General features: G+C 37.4%; 1 protein-coding gene across 2 annotated transcripts; it reads left to right on the forward strand.

The window, feature by feature from the left end:
- Positions 1 to 4,899: 4,899 nt before the first annotated feature.
- Positions 4,900 to 21,378, forward strand: gdpd2 (glycerophosphodiester phosphodiesterase domain containing 2). Of its 2 annotated transcripts, XM_084718381.1 has the most exons (17): positions 4,900 to 4,990; positions 7,725 to 7,808; positions 8,400 to 8,644; positions 10,125 to 10,228; positions 10,365 to 10,458; positions 10,681 to 10,740; positions 11,310 to 11,408; positions 11,517 to 11,610; positions 12,633 to 12,778; positions 15,239 to 15,321; positions 15,740 to 15,902; positions 16,011 to 16,217; positions 16,304 to 16,449; positions 18,515 to 18,662; positions 18,839 to 18,921; positions 19,022 to 19,050; positions 21,103 to 21,378. In XM_084718381.1, the coding sequence occupies exons 3-17, from the start codon at positions 8,558 to 8,560 to the stop codon at positions 21,171 to 21,173; spliced, it is 1,614 nt and encodes a 537-aa protein (XP_084574507.1). In that variant the 5' UTR covers positions 4,900 to 4,990; positions 7,725 to 7,808; positions 8,400 to 8,557; the 3' UTR covers positions 21,174 to 21,378. The 2 variants fall into 2 exon arrangements, with proteins under 2 accessions (XP_084574507.1, XP_084574508.1); XM_084718382.1 differs by lacking the exon at positions 19,022 to 19,050.
- The last annotated feature ends 254 nt before the right edge of the window (positions 21,379 to 21,632 follow it).

The following is a 21,632-nucleotide window of genomic DNA, read 5'->3' on the forward strand; positions in this document are numbered from 1 at the left end:
TTGTTGTTGTTGCTTGTAATGCTAATCTTGGCCACAAGAGGCTGAGATTCACCAATACTCCATGTTCATTTGTGTCTGTGTTTTCTTCCTGGTGAGTTTTAATTTTTTCATGCACTCTAACCACAAGGTACGTACTCTATACTGTGTGTTGCAGGTAGTTTCGTTTGGCTGAAATATGTGTTTTAATTGGCTCTATCCTGCTGTCAGTAGCTACAAGCCAAAACAAAGACATGACAGCAATATTAGATGAATCATATTTAGAAAACTGATCACCAGAATTATTGTTCTCACTTGTCTCTCGGGGAGACAGCTCATAAAATGTTAAAATTATGATTTGTTATGAACAGCATGTACAAGTGCAGCTGAAAGGATTAATCGATTCATCAGTAAGTCCTCTGACAAAAATGGATTCTTTTTTCATACAGGGTCAGCTTCTGAAATGTGAAGATTTGCTACTTCTACTTTTAATTATTTTTATTATTCATAGTTTTGAATTGTTTGCTGATGGCTGGACAAAACAAGCATTGTGAAAATGTAACTTTTAGCTCTGAGACTGGAATGTCTCACCATTTTCTGAATTCTAATAAACCAAACAATCGATTAATTAAGAAAATAATCAGCCAATTAAACCATAGTCATTAGTAAAAAGTTAAATGTTATCTCCACCTGAGCCAACTAAAAACAAAAGATAAAATCCTGCTATTGATGTATGAGTGATAATAATCTACTGATATCCTGTAATATGTAATAGTGTGACACAGGAGCCACTGACTACTTAATTTAATAGTACTTTTCCTGTTTATACTTGCATACTTTTACTTAAGTAACATTTTCAGTGTAAGACTGTACTGGTAACAGAGTATTTTTACACTGTGGTACAGGGCTACCTTTACTTAAGTAAAGGATCTGAATATTTCCACCACCCTTGCACACTTGCATGCCCCTCTTCAGAGGTCTAACTATTTATTGTCACATAATGTATCTTATGGTGACTGATTAGCTCACCATTTCTGTATTATGACACATTTCATTTCAGTAAAGTAATCACATCCTCACACATTTTCAGAAGTCTGTGTGGTGCAAAGTTAATCCAGTTTCAAAATTAAGACATTTCCAAATAACTGACTCATTGTAGTTTCAGTTCTACTGCTAACTTTTCTCATTTACATATTTTTTGCAACTTCAGCTGACAGCTGAGTACAGCTCGAGTTCTCAGTTAAAACACTTGTGTGCAGCCAAATGTTCCTCTTTGGTTATAACTCATTCCTTTACACAATGCAAGACTTGATCTGTGCATGATGACATTAAAGCCTCATATGTCTGCTATTATAACTTTCAAAGTTACATTGTTGTTGGATTTAATTCAATTAGAAGTGCAGACTGATTGATGTGACACATCTGCACTGCTTCACCACAGACACAATCAGACATGATGTTTAGTGCGATGGAAATTTATCGAGCAGATTTCAAGTTTCTGCAGGTTTTATACTTTTAGGTTTTACACCGCAAATAAACCCTACTGCTGACTGACTCGCATGGAAGTTGCATACCTAACGCATCTAAAACTCTCCTGAGAGACAGAAAATTAGCACCAAGTGAATTGTGCATTTATTATCACATGAGCAGCATGCATTCTTCTAAAACCACTTAGTGCTACTGTGATTTTAAGTGTTATGGTATTTAACACTTTCATTCTGAGTATCAGTGATGGAGGAAGTACTGCAGTGTGGTCTAGAAGCACTTTGTTGCCAGTAAAAGTCATACATCAAAAATTTTAAGCACAAAAGAATTAATGCCAAAATACACTTAAAGTAACAAGAGTGAAAGTATTCATTATGCAGAAAAGTCCATTTCAGAATAACGTATATTACTTGATTATAATTACTGATGCATTATGGGCTTGTTTTACTTTATACGCTGCTAGGTATCTTATGGGATCAATAGTCTTATTCTAATCTATGATAACAATAATTTATTTGTTTAATTTGTATTACAAAGTAGTAGGAAATGGAAATACTAGAGTACAGTATTGAAATTGTAGCTACTTACATGAGTGCAGTACTTAAGTTAATGTACTTCGTTACTTTCCACCTCTGTTGACTGTTAGTTTGTGAAGGAGTCATTTAAAAAAAAAACATGACAGGATTAAGCAACAATAGACCTTTTTCATGGCAGCCATATTGATATGAAATAGAGTAAACACAGGTGTTTCCAATGATATTAAGTAAGGTCCCTTTTCATTTAGTGAATCAGAGCCTTTCCCAGTGAGCTAACATGCACAGTAGCAGCACTCTGACTCTGTTTGACCTAAATGGAACTGAACCTTAAATACTGGTAACACCTGTGCTCACCTGACTATTTTATATCATTATTCCTGCTGTGAAAAAAGGGTCTGTTACTGTAAACTCCAGCAGAGCTCACCAGCTGCTGCAGAAGAAAGCACTGCGTTCACCCATAGACTGTATAATGGTGGTGCACCACATCAAAGGCATCAAGGCTCATCTCAGGCCATCATTGTAACACACATCAAAGTAAAATACTGTTTTCATTAATTCAAGACCTCACTGTGACTACTTAGTGGAAGATTGAAGGCTTAATGTTGGTGTAATAGTCAATGAATCACGTGGATGTTTGACTCACCAGGTTGTACTTTTGAAAGACACCATAAATGTTTTCTGCAGGAATATTTATCCTCGATACAATTCACCAATTAAAAGAATTTTGAATCCGATAGGCTATGTAAGGATATTTTCCTCAAGAAAGTGCTTCACAAACAAGGATTAATTTTTAAACCAGATTAAATCATGGCATCACTTTAAATAATGTTGCACCAAACTTTTGGATGGAGGATGTTTAACTTTTGAAATGGCTGTCCTTTTTTTTCTTTTCTTTTTTTTTTTTAGATGGTTTAAGGCAAATAATCCAGTTCTGCTCCAGTTGATCAAATAAAACAGTCTTTACTGTTGTCTGTTTTTAAAATTGCTATTGTTTGACCATATTGCTCCATTAATTTGACGCAAAAGTTTCTTCTGATCAAAGCAGGAGAAATTAGAGCTTCTCTGCTGAGCCATCATGACTTGTGAGCTAGCAAACAATGAAACTTGTCATTAATTTTTTAGCTGGCAAGCAAATAATGTAATGTTTTGTTAAGTTTTTAGCTACATTAGCTAGCAAACAATATAACTTTTTGTTGTTTCTAGCTAAATTTGCTGGCAAACAATGCAACATTTTGTTAACAAAGAATGTTTTGTTAGGGAATACAGAGCAGACAAAGGTTAACATACATCCCCTCTATATATTTATGTGAGCAAGCAAGCATCATGTCGATTAAACGCTATTTTATCTTGTTTACATCAACAAACTTGGATTTTTTTTAAGGTTAGTTTTTAATTGTGCAAAAGAGCTCTGATCATTTTTAAAATTTGGATTTAAACAAATTTGATTTGATTTATTTCAGAGACTTGAAGAAATAAAATATGTGGTGAAAAAAAACAGAAACAAACAATAAATAATGAACATACTTTCAATAAGAAACATAAATGAACATTTTATGTCCGAAAAGGAGTAGGAGGAGGAAACATGCTTGTCCAGCTCCACCTCTAATTTAAATTCTATCTTTACTAAACTCTGATTAGAACTAGTCTTAAATTAAATGTATCTTCGTTGGTGCAAACCAACCTTTACTTCCGTTAACATCATAAACTACATTTTGGTCTTTTTTTATGGGCTTCGCTTCAGTAAAAGTGACATTTTTCTCTCTGCATCTGTTGCTGATAAACTGACAAAGGACTCTGCAGGATGCAATAAAATGCAAATTCCACGTGATATCAGTCCGTACCTGCAGGGGAATGGTTAGATCCTCCCTCTCTGTTTGGGCTACACCCCTTCAATTCGGATCCATTCATGTGAAACCACATTCGCATTTAGTTCAGGGAGTGAGTTCACACAGAGTGAATGAGAGAGAGGAGCAGAGAGGATTCAAACGGAGCAGGTCTGAACCGGAGTGAGTATAAAGAAAATTCAACTGTGCGATTTGTGGTAACTTCATGTTGATTTGCTGGATTCTGCAGATAAGATAAGATAAAATAAGATAAGATACGATAAGATTCGATAGATAGATAGATAGATAGATAGATAGATAGATAGATAGATAGATAGATAGATAGATAGATAGATAGATGTTCCACCTCAGTCTCTTGATATGATTAAACACTTAAATACATGTCAGGTTTTGTGCCTTTGATGCTGAGGATTAAACGATTGAAGAAATCCTGGTTGACATCTGATTTTCTGCTTGGATCTCTCGGCTTAAAGCTGGCAGGTGGAAGCTAAACGGTCTGGTGTCAGTCTGATCACAGCACAGATTTCTGCTCAGCATCTCGTCTTCACATCCTAATGTTACCGTTTTATCAAAACGTAACTATCGGTGCGCTTTATTTGATTTAAAGCGGGTTCAAGATTACCGTGTGGTACACGCGGTTTTTTTGGGGTTTTTTTTTTTTGCCAGTTGTTTGTGAATGTAAAGCACAAACGGAAGAAATATTAAGAGGAAAAAAGAAAGGGGGAAAAACAGAGAACATCAAGCATTGTATTGTTTGTAGTGCCAGGAACCGAGATAGCATCACAGGGTAAGTTTAAAAAAACCACACAAGATAAGACATGATGTACACGGATGAGATGATTGCAGGAAACAACCATGGGAGCTTTAAGTGTAGAGAAAAGGATCGTTTCACTGGTGAAACAGCTGTATGCGGGATATGAGCCTGTGAAACTGACTGACTGAACTGGTTTTAGTGTTTATTTTAATTTATACTTGATAACTGATGGTAGAATGGTTGCAGGTAGGGGGTTTTCTGAAGTTGACAGTAAATGTTGACAGCAAAACAATTTGTCATAAAGGAAAGTACAGCGGCAAGACGATTCTTCCTAGGAAGGTGAGCTGCTTTGACTGATTGAAGCTGCACCATGGATGTTGAGACTGTATGCACAGGTATGGACATTTATTTTTCATGCAAGATTGCATATACCCACTGATAAATCCACCAGGAAAAACAAAAAACAAAACAAAATATGATAAATAATTGAAATTAATCTGTGACTGAAGCACCATGTTTGCCTCATCTTGCATATATTATCTTATATATGACCAGTAATATTTGCTGACTTTACTCTTGACAAATTAAGTTAATTTCATAACGGTGGCACACTCTGGCCCACATTATGTGTTGCAAATAAACTGTTCCAAGAGACAGTTTACACAAGATATTATTGGCCCATAGACTACTTGAAAGAGGAAAGAATATGTGTCCAATTCATTTTCATGTGTGGATGGACAAAGGAGTGAGGGACAGTCATAATGCATGATTATTTGTTGCATCTTATAGTCTGTGGGTCACCACACTGTAAAGAAAATCACAAAGATATTTAGTGGAATCAACTTATCTTTTCTGATGTAAATATACAAGTTATTTATTCAAGTTTATTAAACATTTCTGAGATTTACTTTCAGTTTTCTCTTCTGATCCCATAAAGACAAGAAATCCTAAAGGGACAGTTCCCCCCAAAATCAGAACTATGCATTTTTTTTTCGCTGACCTGTAGGGTTATTTATCCATCTAGATTCTTTTGGTGTCAGTTACGGTTTTAGAAATATTGGCCATAGAGATGTCAGCCTTTTCTCCAATGTAATGGGACTAAATGGCACTCAGCTTGTGGTGATCAAGATAGACACACACGCACAAAAAAAAATAAAAAAATAAAAAAATAAAAAGAAGAAAGAAGAAGAAGAAGAAGAAGAAGAAGAAGAAGAAGAATACACAGAATTTGTTGTGAGCAGTTTCATGTAGGAACTACTTTCTTTCAAGTAGAAAATAAAGTATTTCCAGTAGATTCTATAATTCCAGTAATCCTAATCCCAATTCTTTGGAAAGAGACAAAGGTTTTGAATTTTTCAAATGTATTTTAAGTGCTTTAGGAACCACCAGCAGAGAGTGAATTAGTCCCATTATACTGGAGAGAAGGCAGAAATCTCTACAGCTCATATCTCCAAAACCTGGCAACTCACACCAAAAAATTCTAGATGGATAAATAACACTATAAACCAGGGGGGAAATTTGTCATTTTGATTTTGGGGGAAATTGTCCCTTTACATTAAAACAAATTCAAATTAATTAATCCTTTGCTAGGTTGCCTTTTAAAAAATTGGGGCTAAACCAAAGGTATACTCACCTCTCAAAGCACCACTGCAGTGAGAGTGAGAGATGCTTGAGTTTTTTGTTTGTGCTCTTCTCCCTTTATTTGTCACCGCATGTCAATCATCCAAGACAATCTGATTGCATATTTTATCTCTCATCACGTTTTAGTGCACCCTCTAAATTTTTGTGCCTAATTACAGTTTACATTGCCAGCGTGAGGTGATAAAAAGCAACACGGCTTAATAATTTGCAGAGGTGTGTCTTATTTTGGTCTCTAAATCCACTTAAGAATGCCACTGCAGGTGGCACTATGTGCTTTTCTTTTAGGGTCAATGATTGTGTGGAATTATATCCTTGTACCTTTAAGTGTCAGTGTGCTCGTGTTTGGGCTTGGAAATGAGAGCGACAATTAAAGTATCATTAAATAAATAAACAGTGATGCCTTCCAGCTATATTATGTTAGACTATGACATGAATAGGGCACAGTTGTAAGACACCCAACCACAAAGAACTGTTTAATTGTCCTTTGTTTGCAATGGGGACATTTCAGTTGACTCCCATTAGTCATCTTGTCACTGGTTGGACGTGTGGTTGATCACACATATCACAGTTATTACCCAACATTCAGTTCAGGTGTAAAACTTCCTCATAAGTGAGACAGGGCATCTTGTGTTTCATGGCAGTGACATTTAGACATGTCAGCCCGTCCAAACACGCTCTCAGTGGATAATAATCCCCGAAGTCTCAGACAGAGATGTTACTTAGGATGTCATTTTATTCTATGCTGTTGAATAATTTGTGACAGCCTATTTACTACCTATTGAACTTCACTGTAAAAAACAAATCAGGATTTTAGTGGAATCAACTAATCTTTTCTCATTAACTTAGCGTTAATATGCAAGTTTTATTTATTAAGTCAATTGCACTTAAATTTGGTAGCATTTAACTTTAGATCTTATGAACATGAGTCCGTCTAACCTCAAGTCTTTTGACTTGAAATGTGATGAAAACTTCCTGCTTGTTGAAATTTGTTTGTCATTGTTTAAAACAATACAATATTTAAATCTGATAGTATCAATAGTACCAAAGCTGTAAAAAAAAGAAGAAGAAAAGAAGAAGAAGAAAAGTTAGTCTTGTTCAAGACCTCAGAACAGGTTTTCTGGCTGAAATTTTGCCTTGTAACAAAACCAGACTGTGTTCAGTGTCGTTTTCTGTGACAGCACTGTGTGTATTGCATATTTTGTGTGTCTTGGACTTCTTTCACTTTTTTTTGCTGTGGTATTGAAAGAGGTATTGAGAAACAGGTATAATTTTATTTACACTATTATATCAAAGCTTAAAATCCTAGTCAGTGTGACTGCAGAGTTGTTGGCTCATTTAATATGTAAAGCTTGTTTTCTCAAGTACAATGGAGTCAATATGGAGTTTATTTAACAAGAAAAGTTTTTTCTTTTTAATCATTACAAAATTACCTTGACATATCTTTTCAAATTCAGTCACCTTAAAACTTTAAATGCTTTATTTTTACAGTGTTGTCCTGTTTGATGCCCTAACCTCGAACTTGCTCGTTACCCTGAAGGCTTTTACTACAAGGAAACAAAACCAACAATCCAGGTGAGATGACTCCTGGAAACTGCCCAACTCAAATCAAGTCTGACAAGAAACTGCTGGTCACATAAAGCCTTTTCAGAACATAAAGTCTGATTACTCAATATTCCTCAATGGTGGGTGACAAATAACATGTGGTATTTTCCCATGCTTTTGTTAATAGACTGGAAACCTGGCACAACCGTTAAATGTGCCCTAACATGTTCGCTAAAATCTCCCATTCCCAGGCTACTCCGTATCACCATGAAATACCTGAACCCCTATAAACTCCAGTTACCCATGTGCTTCACTCTGCCCGAATGCAAACTATTTATTCTTCCCTTGCACTCTCTCTGTGCGTGGATGTGCCTGTCACTGTGGCTGATTGTGCTGCTCAATGGTGTGACTTCACTCTCAGGACAGTCTGTGCACTCCTCTCAATAGCCCATGGTGCTGGCCATTGTAAGTACCCCCAGTTGCTATACCCCCTCTGCACACAGTCTCCATTGAGGGGCTTTATTGGGCAGGGATTGCCTTAATACTCAAAGAAACTCTTTTTTCCCTTCCCTCATTTGCTTTCCGTGGCAGTCATCTTTTTTTTCCCTCATCCCTCCATAGATCTACAGAGGTGAACGAGGTCAGGCCTCCTCTTGGCATCCAGAGAAAGTGTTATCCGGGCTCCCTCCATCGCTCTCCAGGCTGCATCATCTATCAGCTGTCCACCTTGCACTGAGGAGAACTGGTACCTTCTGCACTGTGAATGAGGAGGAGAAGTGATGTCTGAATACGAAAGCTGCTGCAGATTTTGCAGCAGGGGCTTATACAGCTGCCACTGGAAGACCCAGAATGAAAACAAGGGAAAAGTGAGTAGCTATATTTAAGTTTATAAATATAGATATATTTTTTATATGATCATTAAGGAGTTCAGATAAATCTCAGATGTTCCATTTCTGTTTATTAACGGACTGGTGTGTAGGATTTACTGGCATCTAGTGGTGAGCTTGAAGATTGTAAATACTTCCTCTCACTTTCCCGTTCCTAGCGTGTAGGACAGAGATCAGCAACCTGTGACTCTTATGCCAATTGAGTATATGCCGTTTTTTTTAAATAAAAAGTTTTGGAGTGGCCTGTTAGCTCGGTTGGTACAGCGTTTGCCCCACGTACTGAGGCTGTGAGTCCTCTGCAGCAGCTGTGGGTTTGACTCCCGCCTATGGCACTTTGCTGCATGTCATTCAGCCACTCTCCCCTTTCCTGTCATATCTTTAGCTGTCCTAACATTAAAAGCGTTAAAAAAAAAAAAACGAGCCATAACATTATAATTATCTCAAAGGTGCCTACGCAGCCTGATGTCATTCCCAGCTTTATCAGATACAGACGATTTGTCACCGCTTCTCAGCAAGTCAAGTCAAGTCAAGGCTGACCCCTGGTGTAGGAGAACCTATGGTGGCTGCAAAATTCGTGCAACATGTGTAAGGCCATGTCTAGAACCAGTGTTTGGTTTGCCTTCTTTAGGCTACTGTGGGAACATGATGGTGCAACACAGCACCCGCAGCCCCTCTAGACATAAACAAAAGAAAAATTCAAAGGAAATGAAAACAAGATGATTCTTATTATCAAGTGATGACAGTAATGAGTAATAAAAACAAATTGAATGTCACATATTCAGTTTCTGTCTTATTCTGCCAATAGATCCCCATAACTCTGACACACTGGTTCTTTAAATAATCCATGCTACATGACATCAATTTCAGTTTTCAAGTTCCTTGTACTTACTGAACATAACCTGAACAAATCCCTCTAATCAGGGATTAACATTCCACCACACTGATTTCAAAAGTATAAAATATTCCCAATAAACCGATTTGCTATACGTGCTATAAATGCATTGTAAAATAAAGTAGTTAACATTGTTAAGAGAAAATTATTGCGTAATTTTATAAGAGGAAAACTTTTCAAATGAGTTAATGCACAAACAGTTGTGCCAAGTAAAATAAGTAAGCCCACAGGCCCTAACAGGCTTGTTATTCACTTATCTGGAACGAGGGAGGGGGGTTGAAGGTCTGTCATTTTGGAGGGTGGAGGAGGTGTGTTGATGGTGAAAGAGCGTGAAGTTGTTTGGTGTCATGGCTCATTTCAGGGCACAAAACCAACTATGAAAAAATGTTGGACTTGTTCCATTGCCCTCTAAGATCAAATTCCCATTGCAACCCATACCTGCATACTTTCTCTTAAACACACATACAGCTTACAAAAGAGTTTATTGTCTTACCCCTAATGAACTAAAAGCTTTAAAGTATCAGAAAGGGAAAATGATTAATGTTTCACCTGTTCTTTTTATTATAGGGTGCATGCCTCTGGTTCTCAGTTGTCTCTCTGGTCTCTGTGTTGTCCCTTTGCTGGATGTACATTTGTCTGGTTACTTTTAATGACCAAGAGGATGTTAACTGGTGAGTGATCACAAACACACACACGACCTACATTGAACCTGACACAAAAGCCCAGAATGCTCTCTTTTCTTTTCTTTCTTTATTGGTGACCTTTATTCTGCTAACCTTGTGCTGCCCTCTATTGTTCTATTATCAGGCAAGGCTTCACAAAACTGAAGCTGTGGATGAACTGGTTCATGGTAGTGATCATCACTTCTGCAATGTTAACCGGCTACTGCGTTCTGCTGCTGGTGAGATTATAGTGTTCATACTGTGGTGTTGAAATGATGTAGTAGCTGCAGGATATTATACGTTATGGGAGTGGTTAATTACTGGCATGAGACTGGATGTTTAGAATCTTAGCTAAATAAATAAAAAGAACATCAAATGATCATTGTTTGGCCTTGTGGCATGAAACCAGATATCAGGGCAGGTTTAAAAAAAGGAATTAACATGAACACCCTTCATTACAGCTCTTTGCGCTTGTCCAAGTTGCCTTACAAGAACCACTCAACTTACATTGGCTACACAAGGTAACATAAACATCTCACTTTTTTCAAATATGCATCATCAGTTGACGGCGTATGGACGGTTACTTTTGATACTTGTAATAGGTTACAGATTAATGGTTACCCTGTTAAACATGTAATGAGTAATCTAACTAGTTTTCATATTTTTCAAGTACTTCATTGAAGTGTTGTTACTTATTACATTGTGCATTGATTTGACTGGCAGATGGGAGGTGGTGCAAATTCAAACAAGAGAACCAATCTAGAACAATGTTCCAATTTTTCCCAGCGGCTTTGCTCACCGGAGCTGTTGTACATGGCAGAAGGAAGGGCTTTCTAACCATGGTCTATTTTAAACCAAATCATGATCTTTTCTTAAACCCAAACAAGCAGTTCTTTTGCCTAAATATAACCAAATTGTGAAAGAAAACAAAAGATAGTATTTTTTAAAATAATGAACATAATAAGTAAGCGAATTCTGAAAATAATGAGGCAACAAGCTTCACAGAGGATTTGAATCCCAGTCTCCCTGGTGGAAGTCCTACGTGTCATCCATTGATCTACCACATTGTTTTTTTTTCTTTGTTACACAGATCTTCTTATTTTTCGGTGCGATATTTATCACTTTTGGGGTCGCAGTAATTAGTCTCCAGTGGCAACAGGAATGGCCAACTGTTCCTCTCTCACTCCTGGTACAGTAAGAGTTTCATTCTCTGGGATGAAGTGTTTTTTAAACAGCACGGCTCTTATTTCTCTGTGCACATCATGTGATTTTGATGAGCATGTCGTCTTCTTGGCAGGCCACGGGTCCTTTCTTGCAGTTTGGTGCTGTTGGGGCATTGACCCTGCTGAGCCCTTTTGTCTTCAGGGGCATCCACATTGCCAAGGGACTGTGTAAGTTTCAGATACCATTTAAGAGCACCCATTTGCATGAATGACAAGCAGTTAACCACTGTGCACAGACACAACATTCCTGTAGACATAAATATCATCACTGAGTAGATTTTGAAGATGTGGTTCACTTATCTTTAACCAGGAAAGTTTCTACAAGATAAGCAAAAGCTGAACTATCTCCCAGACTAGAAATTAAGATTACTACAGGTTGACACAAAGAGTATATAAAGATATGATAAATAATAGATAAAGGACAAATATATACAAACAAAATTAAAAATTACTACTGATCAGTAATTCAGAGTCTTGTGTTATGTTTAGAATTTATTACAATAATGTACAGTTGATTATCCATGCAACTATTATCTGACAGAAATAGTTCATTGATTCCTAGGGAAATAGAAATTGCAAATATGTAAAAATAAGTACAAAAAAATCTGTGAATTATCTTACTGTATACAACAATATAGAAAAAAATTGAAAAAAAGGTGTTAAAATATGTAAACAACAAAATATACAACAACATATTCAGTGGTTGCACATAAAAATAATGTAAAAACAACAATAGGAAGATGGAGTACAGCTGGTTTTCAGTAATAGTCACCATATGTCATGGCCTTTTTTCCTTACCATTTAATAATGTACTGATTTACAACCTGGATGTCAGGACCTCAAACACTCTAAATTATAACACACTAAAGTTTTTGTCCTCTGTGCAAATGTCTTAACCACTTAATATTTAATTTTCATGAAAAGATATGTTAAATGTCATGTTAAAAGTACTTTTAACAAATGTCTATTGCTTCATTTGATCTGCATTTGGTGTGTTGCAAGGGAGAAAAAGAACAAAAAAGGATGCAAGTACTTGAAAAGCGCCATTGATATTCACTCCCACAGTCCAAATAATACTCAGTATTTACTTTACACTTCTGAAGGGACTTATGTACAGGTCCTCTGTTGACTCACAGCAGTGTAAATAGCTAAACAGGATTATCTTACTGTTTGATTTTTGTTCTCTCCAGGCTCTAAACTGCTCATTGCAGTGGTGTTCGTTGCAGTGTCAGCAGCCATCTTTTTGTGTCCCCTTTACATCCAGTCTCCTTGTCTGATAGAGATGGAGGAATTACCTAGAAAACCAGAGCTGATTGGCCACCGAGGCGCACCAATGGTGAGCATCCTGTTTTACCTGACAACACCTGAGAGATACAGTCACAGTTGGTGTAACGGTTATAAGTAAGATTTTGTAGTTTATGTAGGCAAGACTTGTTTTTACTAGGCCCAGTTCCAGGACAAAATGACTGGGGTCTATCTGAAGTGATGTTATCAATTACATATTAGCAGGATGTTCTGAAGCCAAACTTCTTCCATGTGGTCCAGAAATATACCAAAAGAAGGCATGCCTGTGTGATTAAAAGATGTTGGAAGGCACATGAAGTCCCATACCTGGTGATTCAAAGTGAGTTGTTTTTCCCAGGCCCAGTTCCAGGACAAAATGCCTGGGGTCTATCTGAAATTCGTAGGGGTACATTAGTATCTAAACTGTGGAACAGTGACAGCAATTAAAATAAGTTTCGAGTGTGGTCTCTGATGAACAGATTATGCTGCAACACAGCTGGAAAAAGTTTAAAACAGTCTTTAGTTAATCCAGCATGTCGTTCCCCTTAGGCAACATTGTTTTTTGTTGATAAACTTCTAAGAAGTGACGTGCAAGACTGTAGTGCCTGTTCCACATGGCACCTTCCTTCACCTTCACTGAATCACCACAAACCAACACCAGACTGCTACAGTATAACCATACAGACCTCTTCACACACCAGTCCGGTCATTATAACTTATAACTTTATTTTTTGCTCATGCTTTATCTTTGAAACCCGTTGTAGTACAAACCCTGTTGTGTAACATTAATTACTAAACTATATGACCACATAGGAATTATTGTAAAAATAGCATCGGCATCACCAAATCTATTTCTTTATTTTTTTCTTTCTATCATCTGCCACAACACTACCTGGTGAAACAGATGCTCCATCTGATTTGTGGTGATTTGTGTTCATGTAGTAACACTCTGAACATTCCAGATGTTGTTGCATTCGCTCTCTCTTTATCATGTTTAACTGTGATTGGCTCAGCTGTTTCAGAGCCTTGAGACCAAAGATGTGACTGGCTGAGAGAGTATTTAATAATCACCAGACCTGCTGATCTAGATATTCACTGTCACCAGCCCTTATGCATGTTCTGCTGCTGCAAATACTTGAACCAAAATAAAATGTGCACATGGAGCCGCACAGAGCATGCACCCTGAATAAACCTCCCAAATGCAAGTGTACATGGACAGATGCGGACATCACAGATGCATGTCCTAGAGCATTGGTTCCCAGCATTAGTCAGAGCCCCCCTTAGGGGGTGCCAGAAATCCCAGGGGGTCTCCAAGGCTTTGTCTGCACTGAGGTTGTCAAAATTAAATTTTCACATGTTCACTATAATTACAATTTCTACAAAAATCTGTACACAAAACTGTTTAAAGAGATATGTTTCTTTGTCCTCAATTAAATGTAATAGGCTACTTTATGGACTACTTAGTAGGCCACAACTCTGTGACCTCTCAAACTCTGATGATGAATCAATACTGTTCCTTTGGTAAGGATGAGTGTGCATAAACTGCTCTGTTGGAGTGTTAAAAGAAAAAAATGTTAAGCTCAGCTTTCCTTAGATAGTACTCTGTGGAAAAAAGGTTAGGAATCACTGACCTAGAGTCCTGTACGGGTCCAGCTTTGCAAACCGAGACATGCCCTCACCCGCAATGCTAAGTACCAGAGCCAACCCGTTATCTGCATTTATCCAGGTCAAATCCACACCCACCTGTAACTGTTAATACAAGTTTCATGACCCAACCCGCACCCGCAATTAAACACAGATACACAGTCACTCACTCGTGTTCTCAATCGGCGCAGTGGCTGTTCTCCTGCAGCTGTTGGTGTGTTTCCTCAGTGATGACGTGCTTATCTCGTGGCTGTTAAAGGCTAATAATTTTTGGCACTTTTTATAAACAGCAAGTCTCTGATCACACCAAATTTCTTCCAAACGTCCAGCTTGCCTTTCAATGATGAATTGTCCACAGTTTGATATTCTCCACTGGCTATTTTTACTGTAGCTTCATATTTAATGGACAGATGTGAGAGTGCCAATAGTCTCATCTAATTCTTGGCAAGAAAAGGGAATGTGTGTTTTACAACATGACAAACAATCCCTTTAATTCGTAAGCCACCCAAACAGGAAAATCAAATTCTACAGTCCATGTAAACATCACTATATCCTGTCATTTAGTGCAAGTTATATAAGGCGATGTATTTGGTTTACAATATTATTATGTTAGTGATGTAATATGTTAAATTACACTTTCATGTGTTCAAGTTCTCTACAACTGGCTCAGGTGTGAACAAATGTCCAGTCATGTGAGGGTCCCATATGCCGTGCTGCTTTGCCCCTGTTAGTTTGCTTTGCTGCTGGGTCACCAATAAGCTCAATTAAACACTGTGTACGGGGTTGTGTGTGTTCACACAGCTTTAGGGTAGTTTGTTGGTTTTAAGCACATAAGTGTGTCTCACCCATCTGTCCTCTCTGTGTTCAGCTGGCCCCGGAGAACACCATGATGTCGTTCAACAGGAGCATTGCGTGCGGCGTGAAGGCCTTTGAGACAGACGTGCAGCTCAGGTACAGTGAAAATGGCACAGATCTTAATGGATTTTAGTGGCTAGTAGCATAACAACAAAACATGTTTTTAACTGATAGTACACATATTTCTACATACCAATTATTGACCATTTGCTAAGCCCTGTTCCCATTAGGAATTAGGCCCTCTCTTCTCGTTTGTGCCTGGCTCATTTACAGTTTACAATAGCTGTAGGAGGATTTTTTTTGAAACATTGGTTCCTTGATTTCTGATGGAAGTGAACAAAAGCTGGCTTCTTCAATTATAGCAAGCAACCACCAGTTTTGCTGCCTGAAAAGACAATGTTTTTGTCATAGCTAGTCAAGAGGTCAGAGGTCAACAAGAGTCATAAATTACTTAATGCATACTGAATAATGCTGTTTTTTTTGTTTGTTTGTTTTTACTATTTGTCTAATTTAGCAAAGATAGAATTCCCTTCTTGTTGCATGACCACATGGCACATGAGTTCTTGCGGAGAACAACAAATGTTGAAGAGAAATTCCCTAACTCAAACCGAAGCCACAGCACCAGCTGGACCTGGGAGGAATTACAGAGTCTGAATGCAGGTGAATGGTTCCTAAAGGTGAGAGCTGAGCTGTGATGCCTGCCCGTCCACACACTCACTTACAAAGGTTCACCTGTTATCATGCAACATGCTGCAGTCACAGGAAGTATTTATGTCGCTCTCCAGACAGATCCTTTCCTCTCAGTGTCCAGCCTCTCGGAGGAAGAGAAGGAAACCGCCAGGAATCAGACTATTCCCTCCTTACTTCAGCTCCTCAACCTCGCCAAGGAGCAGAACATCTCAGTGATATTTGACCTATATGGTTCGGACATGGAAAATGCCACAGAGGACATAGTCGACACGATCTTGAGTTCTGACATTGACCCAAGCCTGGTGAGTCTAATTCTAATCCCATTTATGGAATTTGATTGAGATGTATCACGATTAACACATTTCTTTTTGCATTTTCCTTTTGATAGATTCTCTGGCTTCCCCCAAAAAACAGAACATATGTAAAGAAGATTGCTCCCGGCTTCATCCAGGTCTATAACAACAGTTCACTTCAAAAAGAGGGTGGAAACTACCTGAATGTGAAATACAGTAAATTGAGTATGGAAGAAATCAGGTAAAAAAAAAAAAAGACACAAAATACACCCATATTATCTATGTGGTAGTGCCAGGGGCTGTGCACAGTCGTGCTAATTAAATGTGTCTGTTGCATGCTGAGACACAGTGCTGGCACTGAATATAGACGCGCAGACGCGCGGCCTCCAGGGAATGAGATTGAAGTAGTGTCCCAAACCAGGAGAGTTGTTTCATGAATGCAAACCAATCTTAAAAAACATTACTAAAGAATGAAATGCAGTGTAGCAACATGTTGAGAAAGTGTTGAAGTGCTGCATTCACTGTTGAGTGAACTTACTCTACATCGACTGTTGTTGTTTTATGACACTCTTTATCACTGGCAAGTGATGTAGAAGTAATCACTGGCCAGCACAGGTTAGCACTGTTTATACATAAACATGATGTAATCTTACACTTTTGATCACATGCATTTGTTCAGTGAAATTAATGTGTTGATTTTGGTATTGAAAGGTCCAGTGTTTAAGATTTATGAAAATTTATCAGCAGAATATTAGCAGAAAGGGATATAATACACATAAATATGTTTTCATTATTGTATAATCACCCGAGAATAAGAATTGTTGTGTTTTTGCGACGTTACCCCTTGTCTAGACTACAAACATCATGTCAGCATCAAATTTGTGAGATGACAGCGCTCATGCCACACTGAAGCATCTGTTTACATAGCATTTGTCTCGGCCGCAGCAAATGAGCAGTCAAACTTTCTGTGCAGTGTGCAGTTGTCCTTCGATATGTGTGAATATCCTAGATATATTTTCCATGAATACAGTGTATATGATTGTGTCTTAAGCAATGTGTATGCACACTGTTGTTGAGAAGGGAAAAAAGAACGTGTGGTTGGCGGAGCTGGCAATTGGAGCAGAGGGTTTACAGTTTAGTAGTTAAGTTGTCTAGTGGCAGTAAATGTACAGTTTGCCAATGACTTAACACTGCAGAAGAAGTTCAAAAAGTCCCTATGCCTGTGATTACAAACCAGCTTTGCCAAGGTTACAAATGTGGACAAAAACACCAGCACCACCCTTGCATTTACAGACATATTAATGAAAAATTAGACATGAAGTCTAAGTAAAGGTTTCAGATCATGTTTACACCCATCAAACACAGCTGAGAAGCAAGATACATGGAGCTGGTGCAGACAGCTGCATGGATGAAAAGAGAGCATTTCTATTGCATGAGACATGAGTGAAAAGTGTGTCTGACTCGCTCACGGATGAGACAGGGGATTAGAATGAGCTGTTCAAATGTACAGAGGGAGCGGGTCCTCTTCCACGGAGGCTGCCATGTTGCACCGCCATTTTTCTACAATAGCCCAGAACGGAGAGTGAAATGAGGTGTTAACAACCAGCAAGATCTCTGCTAGATACATTCAAATACAAACACAAATTCTGCACACTGGTCCTTTAAACAATCAAGCGATCCAAAGATCCAGAAAGCAAATCATAATAATCAATATATACATAAAAAAGGAAGAAAGTACATAATCCACAGGAGAGTAGTTTCTAATATTTGCATGCACATTACAGTATGTGTACAAATGTAAATGCATCCACTTACGTATACACAAACACGGATACAAATATGTGGATACATACCTGTATGTACAAATATTTACTGTTCTGTTCCTCACATTGTCCAATAACTGTCTTCCAGTATACTACCTATGACTTAATTTACCTCCAATGTAATCTAAACAATTTCCCTCAAGTGCAGTTTTCTGTTTTCTATCTAATAGTGCTCGAGTGCAATAATCTGTATTATGCAATATTTCTCCAATATTACAATATTACTCTCAACAGTGGACATTTTCACTCTGTATATTTACATATCTGTGTATATGTTGTATATTTTGATGTCAGCACTGGCCATTTTATGCTGTATATTTCATTTATTTCGTCCCTTCTTTATCTCTTTCTATCTCTAGGTATCTCTTTCTTATCTTATCTTATCTTATCTTATCTTATCTTATCTTATATTATCTTATATTATCTTATACTTATCACTTGTCCTGTGTGTTACACTTCAAACTCTGTGTTTGTATCTGACAGGAATCTTCGCAGCATGAACATTACAGTGAACATGTGGGTGGTTAATGAGCGCTGGCTGTTCTCTCTGCTGTGGTGTGCAGGGGTGAGCTCTGTTACCACCAACTCCTGCCACCTCCTAAAGGACATGAAGCGGCCTGACTGGGTCATGGTAAGCAATACACACAGCTTAAGTAGATACTTCTGTAGTTCTTTTTCTGTCTGTATCACTATCCAGCATTAAATTCCATCAGCTGAAATATGTGTTTTGGAGCTGACAAGTTTGCACAGGTGCTTTCCAAAATATGAGTCACGTCTTCACGCTCTGGGCATGTTTGTGTGTTTCAGGATCCTTGGACATACAGAATAATATGGATCACAGTGGACATTGTATCTGTAGTGATAATAATTGGACTCTACATCTGTCAGTGGTAAGATCAGCAGATTTTTGCTGCATATGTTTGTGTCTGTTGTATGAAAATGTCTATGAAAGTGACTCAATTGACTCATCCACCCCACTGTCTTTGCCAGGAAAACACACTGTTTCTGTCACAGAGAAGGTACTGTATGTTTAGATATTAATGTTGACATAAGGGCCTCAACTAATGATTGCTTTCATTATTGATTAATCTGAAGATTATTTTCTCAATTAATGTATTAATCATTAAAGGGATAGTTGACCCAGAAATTAACTCATCCTCATGCTGATTGAGGGTCGGGTTTATTGTGTTAGTCCACAAAACACTGCTGGAGTTTCACAGGAAAACAGTGTTGCAGAATCTCCCAAACAATGGAAGGTGAATGGTGACCAGTTTACCAACATAAAAACACAACTGAAAAAAAAACAAAACATAAAATGCCTCCATACTGCTTGTCTGGCACAATCCAAGTCTCCTCAAGTCAGGACGTGCCGTTTGCACACCGTCACACCACACACACCCATTTCATGTGTATGTGGCTCTAAGCTAAAGATCTACAGTGAAGATTCAGGCTAAAAAAATGTGTAAATAACATTTTAATGGTTAGCTTGGCATGTTGGGGCTTTAGGAGACTTGGATTACACCAGATGAGCAGTATGGAAGCATTTCATGGTTTTATTCTGTTGATTTTTGTTTTTGTTTCAAAACTGGTCACTATTCACTTCCATTGTTAGGGAGACTCTGCAACTCTATTTTCCTATGAAACTCCAGCAATAGTTTGTGGTCAGCATGAGAGGGAGTAGATAGTGACCGAATTTTCATTTTTGGGTGAAGTATCCCTTCAAAGTCTATAACATTTTTATCAGTATTTCCATAAGGCCTATGCCCAATTAATGTATTAATCAAATTATTTCAATTCATTATCATATAAAATTAATGACTGATTGATTGATTTTCTTGAAAAATGACTTAAGTGATTAATTGATTATGAAAATCAGTTGCATATGAATTTTCTGTTGATGGACTAACTTATTAACCAACTAACTGTTCCAACTCTGATACTAATGATACTGAAAATGACTGCTTATGGGTATTTACATTGTTAATATTTGTGTGTTACAGATAATATCTTATATCTTGATTAAAGTGGGTTTGGTGGCTTGAATTAACATGAATCCATGACACTACACAGAGGTGGCTAATAAATGGGTGCTATTAATCCAAGCTATTATTTTTGTTTTGAAATTAAATTAATAACTGTAGAATAAAGTAACTACAATGGCAAAATTTGTGCTGGCAATGATGAATATGAGTATAGAGAATGTTATAATGCAAACAAATGGACATCAAGTAACTTTTTAATGTGTTGGTGATCATACAATCAGTTTGTTTAACCAACTGCTTTGTAAACTTTATGAACCAGACACTGAAATGTGCTCTTCAAATGAACAGTCTTTATTACTGACCTTTATAAATCCTATATATAATCTCAGGACTCATAACCAACGGTACAGGTGCAAGTCATTAACAACTGCGAGGCTTAAATAAGGCATACCTACAAACAATGCTGAGAAGTAACCAGTGAATAGTCTTTTCAGGTTTCCTGGTGAAGATCTACACTCTTCTCATTGGTGCCGCTTTATAATAAGTCACCCTTTACAAGGGGTTTATAACTAATGGCTAAATTAACAGTTAATAAATAGCTTTATTCATCAGTTAGGCCATCAATACCAACAAATTGTGCATTGCTAGTTCATAAACATTCAAAGATATTTTTTAAAAACTACATAAAATACATTTTTACTTGGCTCGATTGACCACTTCCTTGGATCCATTTATTAATAACTTGTTAAGATTCAAATCTACAGATTGACTAATTAACACAGGTTTGCAGAAAATGAGGAACAAATGAAAATGTATAAAAATATTATTAACATCATAACGTCAGCATGATGGGTTTGTTAAGAATTCCTTTACAACCTGGTAACACAAACATTTTTCTAATTTATAGTTAATAAGTGATCAATAAATCATATGAAAACATTTTATTATCCATAAAAAACAATTAGTTATAAATGGTGCCCTATTAGAAAGCGGTACCAACTTTTCTTTCCTGAAATGAATGTGTTATTATTTCTAAATGTATTAATTGCTCTGTTTTTATATATATATTTTTTTTGTCATTCTGCACAGGGACAGAGAAGCAAACACACAATACTTCAGCCTGCAATAAGACAGAGTTGGACCTGTTCTTACCCAAGTAGTTCACCCAACTCCAGCAGGAGATTTTTCAGCCCCAAAACTGACATCTGCACTGCAAGAATGCTTTGGACGTACTGTAGATCAGGAACAGAGCAAGTTAATGTGAATAACCATACACATCCTAAGTTTTTTCAGATATTATAAAACCTGAATCAAATATCATCGCTAAGCCACTGGATGGCGCTTTTAATCTTCCTATATGTCTAGCTGGTTAACTGGGTTACCTTATTTGATCTTTTACAGGGTTTTGAATATTCTTTTGTTGCTACAGGAAATATGAAGCTTTTCTCTGATTGTATCACTGCAACATGCACTGTAGAACTGCACTGGATTTCCTCTTTGCACTTAACTGTATGTCATTGTTGTTTTCCGTTATTATTGTTTGATACAAAACTATTTTTCATGATGTCTGAACTTCAGAAAAGATGTGTATACTGTAACCTGAGCCAGAAACACTACAA

Source organism: Lutjanus erythropterus, chromosome 5 (genome assembly GCF_056507025.1).
Source record: "Lutjanus erythropterus isolate fLutEry1 chromosome 5, fLutEry1.hap2, whole genome shotgun sequence".
Lineage (NCBI taxonomy): Eukaryota > Metazoa > Chordata > Actinopteri > Lutjaniformes > Lutjanidae > Lutjanus > Lutjanus erythropterus.